At 41.9% G+C, this 16,132-nt stretch overlaps 1 protein-coding gene across 8 annotated transcripts in view; it reads right to left on the reverse strand.

The window, feature by feature from the left end:
• P4HA1 (prolyl 4-hydroxylase subunit alpha 1) overlaps positions 1-16,132 on the reverse strand; it is a 71,086-nt gene that overhangs the window by 10,951 nt on the left and 44,003 nt on the right. For 5 of the 8 annotated variants that reach the window (XM_032765856.2, XM_032765857.2, XM_075072630.1 and 2 more), the window contains 3 exons: positions 11,695-11,748; positions 7,653-7,718; positions 3,480-3,548 (listed from right to left, as the gene is read on the reverse strand). In XM_032765856.2, the coding sequence (XP_032621747.1) occupies positions 3,480-3,548; positions 7,653-7,718; positions 11,695-11,748 (189 nt within the window). Of the gene's footprint in view, positions 1-3,479; positions 3,549-7,652; positions 7,719-11,573; positions 11,628-11,694; positions 11,749-16,132 lie in introns of all 8 variants that reach the window. The other 3 variants (XM_075072633.1, XM_075072631.1, XM_032765858.2) reach the window with 1 other exon arrangement.

The raw sequence follows: 16,132 nt of genomic DNA on the forward strand, positions 1-16,132 counted from the left end.
CTCAAATCAGATTCTCTGAGACTTTCTAATCTTGAGATGGATTCAGAGAAAACAACCTCTTCCCTTAAATATCAGTCAAAACCAGTATTTCTCTAGATACCATTCCCATGAAAATTTGAGCTACCATCAGAAAAACCTAGTCTTATTGGTGGCAATAAAGAAATTTCTAAACAAAAAACCTCACTCATTTTAAAGAGCAGAAATCTCAACTCTTCTCTACTTCCCTACAGGTTCTACAAGTCAAATTCTGCCCTGGGGTAAGCAGGCGCTGCTCCACTGAAAACTAAATTGGATCCCGTTTACACCAAGACTGAATTTGGCTCAGTTATTCAACTTAAGTATCAAGGCATTGATGTTCTTCCCATATTGATTAGACCTGACTTTCAGTAACACTTGAAGGAGTTGAGTGCACACCAAATAAGCCTCTGCATATATCCCCCAAAGCAGCTGTCTGAAGATTACCTGTGTCTCTCTACTGTACAATACATTTAAAAGTCCATTTCATTCAAACCAAAGTCTGGTGTGACTAGTTACTGATATCTTTATTTACACACCTGTAGTTCCTCTGCTGTGGAAACATCTAGTCCTGTTAGGTCCTGTATCCTCCTGTTAATGCGAGATACCACAGGGCTTTCATATCCAGACAACCAGGCACTAAATTAAAAAAGGAAATGATTTGCTAGTAACATACTATAAGCTTGTGTTATACGTGGAACATTCAGAGTTTTATAACTTCTAAAAAGTGCATAAAGACTTATAGCCATCTTATTTAGAGACAGTTATTTAGGCTAATAATATAATTACTGGCATTGCCAGGTCCCACATTTGTGAAGCTTCTCTTACCAGAGAGGACATTTGTAACATTGTGATATCACCAGTCTTGAATAAGGCCCCTAGTTTCTATAATGGGTTAGGAAGTGATCAAAAGGAACCATATTTAAATTTTTTAAACTAGGTAAGTTACTTTCCAATACTATTTGGACAGCTGAAGAGGACAGGACTAAAATTTATATTCCATTTTTTATGTCCGTTTCTAACAATAATTTTGAACAAGCTTACAAATACAAGTTTTGCCCTGTCTATTCTGAACAGCAAATCCATGGTAGGAACTTATGCAGCCAAACCATGTTTAAACATGGACCCTTATCTCTATTTTTGGCTCAGCGTATACAGTACCTTGGTGATTGTAACTCAACTCTCCCAAATGCTATCCTCTCAGGTTATACAGATTTGTGATTTCCACGCCTTTCCTCATTTCTTACTTGCTTTTAATAACCTTTAATATAAATAAATTTAAATAAAACTTCACTGACAAGTTTCCCATTATCAGGCAATGAAATAAATAGGGCAATTCACATCCCTCAGACCTATTTTTTACAGATATACTGCACTGATGTTTGGTTTCACATTTTCAATGTTTTCTCTGCAACTATAAGGACTAGAGATGTTTAAAATGAAAGTGGAAATTCTAGAGAACAAGATGAATGCCTCCACACACACAAAAAGAAAAGTGAGGTAGGAGGGACTGGGTTGGGTTGTCAACCCATCTCAATCAAAGCCCTGTTTGAACAACTGCTTTAATTTCCCCTGTAATCATGTGTTCCCATGAAAGAGGAGGAAAGGCACTAGAGAACTATAGCAAAGGGACTACCTCCATATTCCAAGCACGCCAATGTACCATTTTGCAGGTTATCCGGCACCATAGCGGCACCACTCCAGGGGGCGCCCTGCCGACCCACCGAGTGTTGCTAGGGTAAAAATCTTCCGACGAACGTGCACGCGGCGCGCGCACACCTAACTGGAATGGATATGAGCAATCACTCGAAGAAGAATGCAGAGTTAAGGTAAACCATCCACATAACCTTAACACTGCCCTCTTTGAACAATGCCCCATAACTCACATACTGTCTTTTCACTGTAAATTAAAGGAGTGTCCTGTACCTGCCCAACACTCACTCACTCTACTCTCCTGACAGCACACCACACTTGTAAAATTTAACAGCTGTTTCACACTTACTCACAGGATACCACCTAAACCTATACTTTGCCTTACCCATCTACAAACTGTTCTCATATCCCACCTCACCATTGACAATTCTTGTGGCAAGACCCCCCTCTTCCCCTCCTGAAACTTGCTCCTGCGACAACCTACACAATTTTGTAATAAAATGATCCATAGTGGCTCCTCATGGTATACATGCTGTTTGTTTTCCCTTCCTCACACATAGGAGGTGGAGTGCAAATCCTGAACTTCTCATACTCAGAGTTCTGTGACACTTCTCAAACTCACTTCTCAGCTCACAAACAAATCGCTACCCCCCCTGCTGCCTCTGCCATTAAAACCATTTAGTACAGTTAAAAACACACCTTGAATGCAGCTGCAGTGCACATGGATAGTTCCCAGTGATACTGTCAGTTCCAAGGGAGCAGAGGTAAGGTTATGTGGGCATTTACCTTAACTCTGTATTTCCTGAAGTTTGAGTTTTGCTGAACTTGATGTTCTGGAAAGGCGCTAGCTGTCATTGGGAAATCTGAATTGTGTTAATTTTGTTGCCATTTTGATTTCCTAGTTATTTGAGGGAGGGGGTGTTGGTTTCTTTTAGACAAAGAAAACTTGTTGGTAGGAGTGAGTGGTCATTGTGGCAACTGAACATTAGAATGCAAGCCAAGTGGCCTATCAATCTTGGCCATATCTCCCCCTGCCCCGCCAGCTCAGCGTCACTGAACAACCCTATCCCTCCCAGCTGGCCCCCACCACACTATTTTGTCCAGGCTTGGAAGGGCATGACCCTGATGTGTGTGGTAGTATAGCCAGGTTGAATCCAACTCTCTCCCAACAGATCAGAGAACCCAAAGAGATCCTTAAGAGCCACCATCATTTTCTAAAAATGAGTTATTCTGTGCACTGCTTGGCTAGTCTGGGTTTCCCCTCCAAATAGAGTCTGACCCAAATTACATGTAAGGTTAAGTTTTATGTTTTGGACCTATTGGCTTCAGTAGTCTATGATTCAATACATGTTAAAACTTCATAATCATGCACAACAGCAAAAACTGAAACACTGCACAAGTACAGCTAGATTTGACCTGAAAATACACTGCTACCTCAATATAATGCCACCCGATACAACACGAATTCAGATACAACACGATATAGCAGTGCTCCAGGGGGGCAAGGCTCCGCACTCCGGTGGATCAAAGCAAGTTCAATATAACACCATTTCACCTATAACACGGTAAGATTTTTTGGCTCCCAAGGACGACATTATCGTGAGGTAGAGGTGCATGTGTAAATTTACTTGCAGAGGAAGCTCCACTGAAATAAGTGGCACTGCTTAAGTGTTTGCAGGATTTCTTCAATCAATTCATTTTGAAGTTTTCATTTTACATGTAAACATCCAAATATACAGTTCCTCATAGCTAGATGTTAACGGAGGGAAAGTGGGAGAGTAACATCTAAGATGCATTAAAACTCATCTTACCTTTTTAGGCCAAACACTAGCTCCTACTTCAGGGAATACAGTAGCTCCCCCTGCTGATACATCACTCATCTGTAAAGGAGAGAAAATAAGAGCAGTTTTTACCCAGTGCTTTCCAAAAAACCCATCACTAAAATATTAAGTTACGGAAAACCTTCATTTCTGACTCCACATTAAGGGCACAATTTCTGTGACTAGCTGTAAATTTGCATTTGCTATGGCCCTCTTGCATTAAACAGAAAATTCGTAGCCATTCCTGTTCCAGAATTTCTAAGGCTTTCAGATGCCTTGATGATGAGCAGAGTACAAATACCGTGGCAGCTAGAAAAATGGAGTTAACTTATCTGTAGCTAGAGATTCTTTGACGTGTGAGGTCCCTATCTGTATTCCACACATGGATGTGTGTACTCCATTCACCTAGATTGGAAATTTCTTAGCAAGTAATGTCCATTGTTCTGCACCTGCACACTTGGGTCTCCTCATGCTCCAAACTGAGGATATGAAGGACAGTGCAAACCAGCACCTTTCCAGTTCTTTTTCTTACTGTGAATCAAGGAAGATTGGAAGCAGAGGGGGAAGGAGGGCAGGCAGAATACACATAGGGACTCCAAACTTCAAAGAACCTGCAGGTTACAGATAAGTAACCATCATTTCTTCAAGTACTGGTACCTGTGTGTATTCCACATTGGATAATTGGTAAGCACTATTCAAACAGAGGGAGGGTGAGAAGATGCAGTTTGTATAGATGACTGTAAAACTACTGTCCCAACAGCTGCATCTGCAAAAGAGGCCAATAGTAAGGCATAAAGTTTCACGAAAGTACGGATGCGCTCTACAGATGTGTAGTATAGGTACTTTTATAAAAAGATGCTGTTGAGGTTGCTTGTGGTCTAGTGGAATAGGCTTTCCCCCATCTGAAGGAGGAATATGCACCAGCTGAGAGAGCGTGAGCAGACAGAGTGATTGCAAGGAAAAGCATTATTACAACAAGTAACCTTGATGACTTCCTAATTGGTTTTGTTCTTTGCAGATAGAATGCTAAAAGCCCATCTGATGTCATGAGAATGAAGTCTCCTCTCATTGGAATTATGAAGTTGTAGGCAAGGCAACCACCAAAAGTCTGTGTAGCTCTAGTGATGCCATGCTATTCCTTGCTAACACCAGAGTGCCCCACCAAAGAAACCCCTGGGTGGTGGAGTGCGAGAGAGCGGCAACAGTTGAGGCGGAGGAAGCAGTATATCCACTGTAGCACTGGATGGCAGCTTGTAAACGTGCTGGTGGTAAAATGGCCAAGAGGCATGTCCGGGTTTATAACCCCGCTTGTGGTATTCTCTCTTTGAGGCTGGGATATAAATGCTCAGGGAGTGGAGAATTGTCCAGAGTCCTTCAACAAGTGCAATGACTCATCAGCTTTCCTGTTGAAGAGTTAGACTGTAAAGGAAAATCCTCAATGATATTCTGGACCTCCCTGTGGAACCCTGAAGAGCGAAGGCATGATTCAAGTATCATAACCATTGCTTTAGCAACAGCTCTAAACATGGGATCACCCCCCTCCACTGGTGCTTAGAAGGAGGTCTCAGGCACCAGTTTGATTTCCTTAATGTCATCTGGGAATTGAGTCCTGTCCTCCTGAGGAAGCAGGACATGGTAGTTAGCAAATTCTGACTTGGAGGCTGGTTGGTGAAAATCCTTTCCAGAAGGTCAAGGCGTTTAGAACCTTTACCTGTTAAAGCTGTCCTGAGCTGCTGCAATCTTAATCTCACTGTGAGTGCCTGCACCACTAGGGAGTTACCCTCTGGGTGGGTAAAGAGGAAGTCTGCTCTTTCAGCCTCCCTGGGATGGGGTCACAGGGTCTCTCACAATGCCCTAGCAGGTTCCAAAATGGCCTTGTTCACTGAGAGGGACACCAAGAAAGGCCTATGGGTTGTAAGATGTCAAGGAGTTTAGGATGTGTGTCATGGACCTCATCAAGAGAGCTGGAGCTCAGTCACCACCCCCTGCAAAAACACCTGATATTGGCTATGGCCATCAATTGATATGGCAATAATGGAGCGACTGCCTCCTTGGGGGAGGATGATGACTCGCCTTTTGGGACTATCAGTACCAAACCTCTAGTTTGATTTCTTCCTCCGTGTACTCAGTCAGTTGGTATCAGCTAGGAGAGTAGTGCTGGTAGGTTTTTGTGCACAGATCTGGGCTGTTTGGTGTATGGATCCTGTGGGGGGTCAATATCCCATTAATGCAGTTCTGTGGGCAGTTTTATCTTGAATGATGACTGCTCCAAGACCTCTTAGAGGTTCTGTTAGGTTAGCCTCCCTAGGAGGAGACTGACTCAGTGGACGAGAAAGTAGGTTCATCATCTACTGGCAGTCTACTGGTAGAAAAATGTTCCAGCTTATGGAAAGGGTAGGAGAGAAACCTCCGGGTGGTTTCTTCCGATGCTGAAATGTCTGAGAAGGACCAGGCCTGACAGGAAAGGATGTTGTGGGTAGGGTAAGGCACAGCTATCCTCTGGCAAGGTAAAAGTTTCAGTCCATGCTGGAGTTCAGGACTGATGCACCTGAGGGAATGGAGGTTGGTTAATCCCTGCTGGAATGTCAGTGCTATTGAAGGGGAGTCCAAAGTCAAGTTCCCAGTCCATCCTGGTAGATGCTGATCATTTGTTCTATGAGCTGGAGCTAGGACTGACAGATCCACCTAAATTTTCCATCCAAGAGGGGAATGCTGTGAAGGAAGAAGGATCAAACACCCAGGACCTGTAGGCAAGGACTTACCTGACTTGGACCTAGTTGGAGAGGGTTATTCTCATTTGACGGCAGATCTAGAAGGGGATCTCTTATGCCCATAAGAATGCCCCTTACTCTGCTAAGAGGCCTGAGGCAGTGTTTTTTTTGGGTTTAGTGCTGTTATAGCCTCTGCTCTAGAATTTGTGCTCATAGGGTCTTTGCCTGCAGTCTGACACCACTGGAAGGGGGGGCTCCCTGACCTGGATGTGACTGGGATCTTATGGGCTTCTCCATATGGTATTTCCTCAGACAGTGCTCTCGTGCCTCAGGTTCATGACAAACGCTGCACTTGGTGGTGATGAACCTCTAAAGGCAATGCTGATGTTCAACACTGACTGAGAAGGAGCTGGGGTACGAGACAGTCTTGGGATTTAAGAACTGAGTATACTCCTTCTCTGCAGGGAGAAGCTCCACAAGGCAGAAAGAAACTACGCTATGCTAACTAGACTATAAATTCTAAGAATACTTTAACTATGTACAAATATATATTTACAGATTCTGCAAAGATGGATTTGGACAGAGATTTCTGACTCAGGCCAAGTGCTGGGTAAGAGGGAGCTGGTGGCTGATCTGCACCACCCCTTATCTTCAATGTGGAGCACAAGGAGAGGCCTGGACCAACAGACAAAACTTCCTAGAAATTTCCAATCTCCAGTGCATAGTGTATACATGTGCCTGTTGGGACCTCTTGTTGATAATGAGGTTAGTTATCTCTAGATTGATTCTTGCCTGTGTATTGATACCTGCCTCTGGAAATTTCCATCAGACGCGTCTGATGAAGTGAGTCTTCACCCACAAAAGCTTATGCTCCAATACGTCTGTTAGTCTATAAGGTGCCACAGGACTCTGTCTATTTCTTTTGGCTCACCAAATCTGTAAATAGTGGGTGTCCAGCGGAATAGGGAGTGAACACTCCAGGGAGATGCTTCGAAGGCTTGAGGGTTAGAGAGTGTGCTTACTGCTAACATACAAAGTAACAGTTGAACCAGCAAAGCCTAAATGGAAATGCTTGTGTTACTCTGGTTTGGGAGTTGCAGAGCTGACTCCTGCTACGCACAGACAAGGCTTCCTTACATGAAGGGTAGGGGGTAGTGAAGAGCTTCATAACCTTGGGTATCCGCAGGAGTGTCATACCTGTTGACTACCTTTTAGATTTAAAAAAAAAGCCTCAAGCACCTAAAGAAAAGAACTTTGAGACTAAGTTTACTGAATTTGTTTTTTAAAAGGTACTCTTATTTACCACTGAGCAATTATTAGCTGCCTTTATTTGCAGATTACATGAATCGGAATTACTGAAATCACTGAAACGCTAAGCTAAATATGCAGAAATAAAAACTGTTTTTTTGGCAGAAACAGTTTGTAATGACATGGCTAAAAATGTCTCACTTACATAAAACAACCAAGTAGCAATTCTGTTGCCTGTTCCCAATTCTTTAAAAGCATCTGGCTCATCTTTCTGTGAAAGAAAGCAAAACAGATTTAATAAAATGCTCATTATTTTGATCACGTAATTTGCACACCAGTGGACAGACAGCTGCAGTGCCAGCAAACGAATTCATGCAGAAAAAAAAATCAAATATAGCTCAGGACACAGAGTGAGGAAAATGTATGTATTGGTTTATTTGTTAAATATTTTTCCTCTGCTGAAGCTACTGAAATTAAAAGGTTGCAGCCCACACGACAAGTTGAAAATGCCCCTGTCTTAAAATTAATATATAAATCCCTTCCTAATCTAGGCCTTAAGTACTTGTCCTCTTGTTACTGACAAGCATATCAGTTTACACAAGGGAAATCTGCTCTTCACTACCTCAGTTGAGTGAGAAGCAGGCTGAGGTCAAGACTTTCTTGGGGTTGTACCTTGTTGGCTGCCTTTAATACATGCTGCAGCCTTACTTTTTTATTTTGGCTCCCTCCCCCCCCTTGATTTTTAGCCTTCTCCCTTTTTCCATCTGCTTTTCCCTTTTCTGCCCCCATTCTCTGTACTAGTGCACAAGTGACCCTTTGGCAGGGACTATACCTGCTAGTTACTGTATTTGCCCTTGTGCCATGATGTTGCTGCCAGTGCTATTTGGCTTTCTTGACTTTCACATTTTATACATCTTAGATACTGAATTATCCAATTCTTAGTATTACAGCTGCAATGTCTCAGAAGCAAGATGTCTGGCTCTAATTGCTGAAGCTGCTGATAAAATCTGACCATGCATTAATGCATACAATGGGTATTCCGAGATGTATTATACAAAGATCCAAGCCTCTGTGTGTATGGAGGCAGGTGTGCACTCTCTAAAATACACCTGGAGCAGCAATTCTCCCCCTATACAAGGAGCACTGGAGATGGCTCCCTTTGGAGCAAGTCATTCTTTTATTACAGCTTGAGAGTGGCAAGAACAGATACCTCAGCAAGAGCCAGGCTTGTGGCAGGACCTTTAGACTACTCCAGTTAGAACCAATTCTAACTAGGGCTGTCAATTTATCGCAAATTAATTGTGATTAATTGCACTGTTAAACAACCAATTGAAATTTATTACATATTTTGGACGTTTTCTTCATTTTCAAATATATCAGTGTAATTATTACAGAATGAAGTGTTCAGTGCTCACTTATTACAAATATTTGCACTGTAAAAATGATAAAATACTATTTTTCAATTCACCTCATACAAGTACAGTAGTATCTCTATCATGAAAGTGAAACTTACAAATGTAGATGTGTGTTACATAACTGCATTAAAACAATGTCAAATTTTAGAGCCTACAAGTCCACTCAGTCCTACTTCTTGTTCAGCCAATCACTAGGAGAAACAAGTTTGTTTACATTTACAGGAGATAATGCTGTCCACTTAATTACAATGTAACCTGAAAGTGAGAACAGGCATTCACATAGCACTGTTGTAGCTGGTGTCGCAAGATATTTATGTGCCAGATGTGGTAAGATTTATGCCTTTTTATGCTTTGGCCACTGTTCCAGAGGACATGCTTCCATGCCAATGATGCTTACTAAAAAAAAATTAATGCACTAATCAGATTTGTGACTGAACTCTTCAGGGGAAGAATTGTATGTCTCCTCCTCTGCTTTATTCTGCCATATATTTCATGTTATGGCAGTCTCCGAGGATGACCCAGCACATGTTTGTTTTAAGAACACTTTCACTGCAAATCTGGTACAATGCTAAGAAGATACCAATATCTTCCAAAGATTCCAACATCTGAGAGGGATGAGGCACGGAGCCTGCTTTCAGAAGTCTTAAAAGAGCAACATTCTGATGCAGAAACTACAGAACCCAGACCATCAAAAAAGAAAATCAATCTTCTGCTGGTGGCATCTGACTCTGATGAAAATGAACATGCATTGGTCTGCATTGCTTTCGACTTATCAAAAAGAACCTGTCATCAGCATGGACGCATGTCCTCTGGAATGGTGGTTGAAGCATCAAGGGACATCTGAATCTTTATCGTATCTGGCATTTAATATATCTTGCAACACCAGCTACAACAGTGCCATGTGAACACTTGTTCTCACTTTCAGGTGACACTGTAAACAAGAAGCAGGCATGATCTTCTGCAAATGTAAACAAACTTGTTTGTTTGTCTGTCCTCCTTTTTGTTCAGCCAATTGCTCGGAGTGGCCTTGTAGTCACTACTTTTTTTATTTTTGAATGCAGTTTTTTGTACATAATTCTACATTTGTATGTTCAACTTTCATGATTGATTGCACTACAGTACTTGTATTGAGTGAATTAAAAATAGTATTTTTTTACATTGCAAAAAATATAAAGTGAGCACTGTACACTTTGTATTCTGTTATAACTGAAATCAATATTTGAAAATGTAGAAAACATCCAAAAATATTTAAATAAATGGTATTCTATTGTTTAACAGCAGGATTAATTGCATGATTAATCACGATTATTTTTTAATCGCTTGACGGCCCGAATTTTAACTCAATTACTGAAGTTCAGTCAATCAAGAAGCTTGGCCCACACTACTGATTTAATATTGGACTTAGCTAGAAACCAACTTTTTTAAAAAAATAAATAATCTGACTTCCTCCCTTCATATGCCACAATGGGACTGCTATACCAAAGAGCTGCCTTATAGAACATTTTTTTATAACTGTCCATATGTATCCCTTGAAGCACAAGATAAACCATCCACACTGTGGGCCAGGAAACTACTTCCTTCTGGTTGAGACTAATTACTGTTACGTATTCATCTGTGGGAAGTCTCCAATGCATCCCCCCCAATAACACTATATATTGTTGTGCACTGATGTTCATTCTTTTTAGAAATTAATTCATGCATTTGAAAACAAACTGTTAATGATTTTCAATGACTTTGACAGGACTTTTCATATTTGTTGGTTTTGGTTCACAAGACAATGTTAATCTAAAAGTGTTAATCACACATAAAATGCCCATTAAACAACCATCTGAAATGGCATTATTTCCACTCATGTGAAAGTCAGTTGGGGTAGGGAGAAGTGAGGAAATTCAAGTTGTTCATCAAATAAGCAAGTAAACAAAAGTAGAGCGTGGGAGGGGTTGGAACATAAGGCTTTTGTCATCTCTTAATTTCTTTCTTTGGGCAAAAAATTAATTGCCCAATTTATAAACCAGAAAAAGCAGCAGATTGATTTACGAGAATTTAGTGCTAGTGAAAGGTGCTAAAACTCACAGCTCTGGGAAATTAAATTCTCTCTCCACAGTAAAGGTATAGCATAGGCAATAGCAATGCATACTTCACCATGCGGTCCAGACAATCCTGACCTGCAGGGACTCTCTAGAAGAGAGAAGGTAATTATGTCTCCAGGTCCATTCAGTGCCTCGCCTCTCTGAAAAAGCTATGTAAGGGGGTGCAAATTGTGATAATTTGTGAGAGTGGAAACCCTGCTGATTGAGGCCACTACATTATTTTCCATATGCCACCAAAACAGACATCAGATAGTAATAACTGATTCACTGCAGACTTTGGTTGGATTTGTACCACTGACCAAGGACTATTATATTAACTTTTCATTATTACAGTTTGCTGAGCCAGTCATACCTTATCCATCTCCCAAATGACGTTAATACCTTCATTCTGAAAGAATTAGTCACCTCTTTGAATAAAAGACTGTTTTACAGTTTGAAAGGAGACCTTACTGCTTTATAACTCCTGTTCGGTTGGTGGTTTAGAGGGCTTTATCCATTAACATGGATTAGAAGAGTTGATAGGCTATGAAATTTAACATAAATTAAAGAAAATATATTGTGCCACAGTCAACAGGCCTAGGCTCCAGTAGGTCATTTTCACCCCTCCACCTCTTTACTTGCCCGTGCAAAGTCAAAGTGGGGTTCATACTGTCCTCCCACTCCATAATTTGCCACCTGAAAAAGAGAAACACAGTGCATGTGAAGTAGAAAGCCACGAAGGCAGAAAAATAGAGAAACTTACCCTTCCAAAATCAAAATGAGGCTCGTACTGGCCTCCTACGCCGTAGTTGGCTACCTATAGTGAAAGGAGAAGCACAAATATCTAATAAAGCAGTATACTATCTCGAGGAGAGCGAATGAATATTTGACTCCAGCATGTACACTTAAAAACTTCAAAGTCATAGCAAATAAGTCCCTCCCCCGTAGGGCATACTATCAAATAACAAAAGGGTTAAATTCTATTCAACCTACTTATTAATAATTCCATTGATTTCAATCAGACTACTCGTGAGAATACAACCAGGAGTTTAGCTTTGAGTTTTGAGCCTCGTGATCATTTCTACAGCTATCTACAGACTCTCTCATGATAGCATTTCAAATCCTAAAATACGGGTTCTCACAAGTTTTTTGGTGGCCCCAGAGTGCAGCCACCAACTCTTGCGGGTGGCAACTAACAATTTTTCCTAAAATACTGAATTAAATTTAGGAAAAAATATTATATTTTATATTATATATATATACACATATATATATATACACACACACACACACCCCCTCCAAATGATTGTAATTTATTTATGATGGGGTTGTTGGGTTTTTTGTTGTTTTTTTTTTGAAGACTCAATAATAAAACACAGTACACACTTCTCTATTCTTTACTGGACCTAAACAGAATAGAAACACAAATAAGGTGCTTTGCAAGTTCTTATATTTTTTGGGTGTAAAGAGCAAGTAAAAAGACTTGCTTGCTAGTAAGTCTACTGCTGTGAAAAGTGGTATTTGTATCTTAATATTACGTTTCACAGCCTCCCAGCTAGCTAGCTACTCAGTCTGCTGTGAAAAGTGACATTAACATACAAACACCACCTTTCATAGCAGACTTACTCAGCCCCAGGAAGCATGGGGACAAATTAACCCCTGGATGGGGAGCCAGAAGTTATCGGGGGGGGGGGGGGCGCCTGGGTAGATACCTGCCACTGCATGGCCAGGGTTGGATCTCTGAGGCCCAAGCCCCAATCCCACAGCCAGGGGATGGAGCCCACTGCTGGGAGGCCAGAGAAGGCAGTGGGGGCCAGGAGTGCTAAGTGGTGAGCCTGCCAAAGCCCAGGGCTGGAGGAGGCAGCAGAGGGGGGAGAAGAGCCACAAGAAAAGCCCCTGGTGGCCTCATACAGTGGCTACATTTGAGAAAACGCTGCCCTAGAAAGAGGCAGCCAAATGTCTTCATTCTCTGTTACCCTGAATTAAACCAAACAGTTTCTATACAAAAGAATAAATGGACACAAATCTGACATCAGAAATCATAACATTCAAAAACCAGTGGGAGAACACTTCAACCTCTCTAACCACTGAGACAGACCTGAAGGCGGCAATTTTGCAACAAAAAAACTTCAAAAACAGACTCCAAAGAGATACTGCTGAACTCGAATATGCAAATTAGACACAATTAACTCAGGCCTAAACAGAGACTGGGACTGGTTGGGTCATTACACTAATTGAATCTACTTCCCCGTGTTAAGTTCTCCTCACACCTTCTATGGGTCATCTCGATTATCACTTCAAAGGTTTTTTTTCCTCTTGCTGATGACAGCTCATCTCAATTGATTGGACTCTTACAGTTGGTATGCGTACTTCCACCTTTTCATGTTCTCTGTATGTATAAATATCTTCTGTCTGTGTGTTCCATTCTATGCATCCAAAGAAGTGAGCTGTAGCCCAGGAAAGCTTAAGCTCAAATAAATTTGTTAGTCTCTACGGTGCCACAAGTACTCCTGTTCTTTCTTCTACCACCTTAAGTCATATAGACACTTTAAATTTTATTTATACACAGACAGAATGTATATTACAAAAAGTCTGAAGGTGGTCAGGTCAAGTACGATTTTTTAAAGATGCCCAGGATCTTCAGCTATCAGACTCCTGTGAGTTGGGATGCCTGGCATCTTAGAAAAAAATCAGGCAATTAATCCTTCATGCAGTGTTAGATTAGCTCAGCAGCAGCAGCAGCAGTAAATCCAAGACTATTTATGAGTTAGGATTTCACAATTCCTGCAGCAGAGTCTGTTCTTGAAGTGAGAGCTCTAATATTTCACTCCACCGCTATCACTTTCCTATCAGCACAGCTAGAGCCATCATGCCTTCAAATACTTGAGCATTGCACAGTGTATCAACAAAGATAGTTTCTGCAGCTCTGGAGAAATGCAAGAGTGGTAGTATCAAAAAAAGTGACTATCTGTCCCTTCTTGTCTCTAGTCTATCAGTCGTTTTGAGTAATGTTCCCCTCCTGTAATGGTTATCTGTTTTATACCAAGAAGTCCTTTATCCAAGTCATAGATTAAAGTTTATAGATGCTAATTACTATTTTAAGACTTGCAAAATTGTTCTGAAAGCATCCTTGTGTGTTACTCCAAATCACTTTCCCATCCTTTAACAGGAACGCTCTCCCTCCAATCAAAACTAAGCTCAGTTCTGGATATTAGTCACCAGCCTGACTACATTTTTCATTTTGTCAACCATATTGCTGACTTCCATCTGCCACTTTCTCCTACACAACACTCTAAAGCATGGGTGGGCAAGCTTTTTGGCCTGAGGGCCGCATATGGGCATGGAAATTGTATGGTGGGCCATGAATGCTCACAAAATTGGGGTTGGGATACAGGAGGGGTGCAGGCTCTGGGGTGGGGTTGGGAACAAGGGATTTGGAGTGTAGGAGGATGTTTCAGTTTGGGACCAAGGGGTCTGGAGGGGGAAGGGGCACCTCTGGGGTGGGGCCAGAAATGAGGAATTCAGGGTGCAGGTGGTGACTCTGGGCAGAGGGAGTGAGTGCTTTGCCTGGGGGTACAGGGTCTGGGATGGGAGTGCAGGAAAGTGCTTTAGGCAGGGACTATGGGGGTTCAGAGGACGGAAGGGGGAATCAGGGCTGGGGCAGGGGGTTGGGGATGCAGGCAGCACTTACCTCAAGCAGCTCCCAAAAGCAGCATCACGTCCCCACTCTGGCTCCTATGGGTAGGCATGGACAGTGGCTCTCCGCGCTGCCCCATCCGGAGGCGCTGCCCCTGCAGTGCCCATTGGCCACAGTCCAGCGCATAGAGCCCCCTGGCTGCCCCTAAACATAGGAGTCTGTGGGGGGACATGCTGCTGCTTCTAGTAGCTGTGGCACACATGCGCAAAGTGACCCCCAACCCTGGTCCCCGGCTGGAGTGAGGGAGCAGGGCAAGCCCCACACCCTGCTCCCCAGTGGGAGCTTGAGGGTCAGATTAAAATCGGCTGGTGGGCTGGATGTGGCCCGTGGGCTGTAGTTTGCCCACCCCAGCTCTAAAGAGCCCTCTATTCTGAGCTGGATGCCTGGGCATTTTTATCCTCATGTGAACTTTGTTTAGCATTGCAAGCCTGGTTTCATAATCAGCAGTCCCACTTTCTACGTCTTAAATCATAGACTTGTAGACTGGAAGGGACCTCGAGTGGTCTTCTAGTCCAGTCCCTTGCACTTAAGGAAGGACTAAGTATTATCTAGATCATCCTTGACAGGTGTTTGGAGATTTTTAAGAGCAGGTTAGACCATGATCGAGATTTCACAACTTTCCTAGGCAATTTATTCCAGTGCTTAATCAGCCTGTCAGTTAGAAGTTTTTCCTAATGTCCAACATAAACTGCCCTTGCTGCAACTTTAGCCCATTGTTTCTTGTTCTATCCTCCGAGGTTAAAGAAAACAGTTTTCCTCCTTGTAATCATCTTTTATGTACTTGAAAACTTATGTACTCCCCCAGTCTTCTCTTCACCAGACTAAAACTCAGTTTTTTCAACCTTCTCTCATAGGTCATTGTTTGCTAGACCTTTAATCATTTTTTGTTGCTCTTCTTTAGACTTTCTCCAGTTTGTCCACATCTTTCCTGAAATGTGGCACCCATACTAGATACAATACTCCAGCTGAGGCCTAATCAGCATGGAGTGGAAAAATTATTTCTTGTGTGTTGCTTACAACATGCCTGCTAATGCAGCCCAGAATTATGTTTGCTTTTTTGCAACTGTGTTACACTCAATGTGAATGGCAGTAAATGTTAAGATATGATGCTTCCACATTGATAAATTAAGACCCCAAATCCCTCAGACACAGCCTATTGCAACCGGTGAATTTATTTAATGAACTTAAAATATACACATGCAATCACAATCTTCCTCATGTTCTAACCATGCTGATGAATTAAGGATAAAGTCCTCAAATCAGATTCTCTGAGACTTTCTAATCTTGAGATGGATTCAGAGAAAACAACCTCTTCCCTTAAATATCAGTCAAAACCAGTATTTCTCTAGATACCATTCCCATGAAAATTTGAGCTACCATCAGAAAAACCTAGTCTTATTGGTGGCAATAAAGAAATTTCTAAACAAAAAACCTCACTCATTTTAAAGAGCAGAAATCTCAACTCTTCTCTACTTCCCTACAGGTTCTACAAGTCAAATTCTGC

This window comes from Chelonoidis abingdonii, chromosome 15 (assembly GCF_003597395.2).
Source record: "Chelonoidis abingdonii isolate Lonesome George chromosome 15, CheloAbing_2.0, whole genome shotgun sequence".
NCBI classification, from domain to species: domain Eukaryota; kingdom Metazoa; phylum Chordata; order Testudines; family Testudinidae; genus Chelonoidis; species Chelonoidis abingdonii.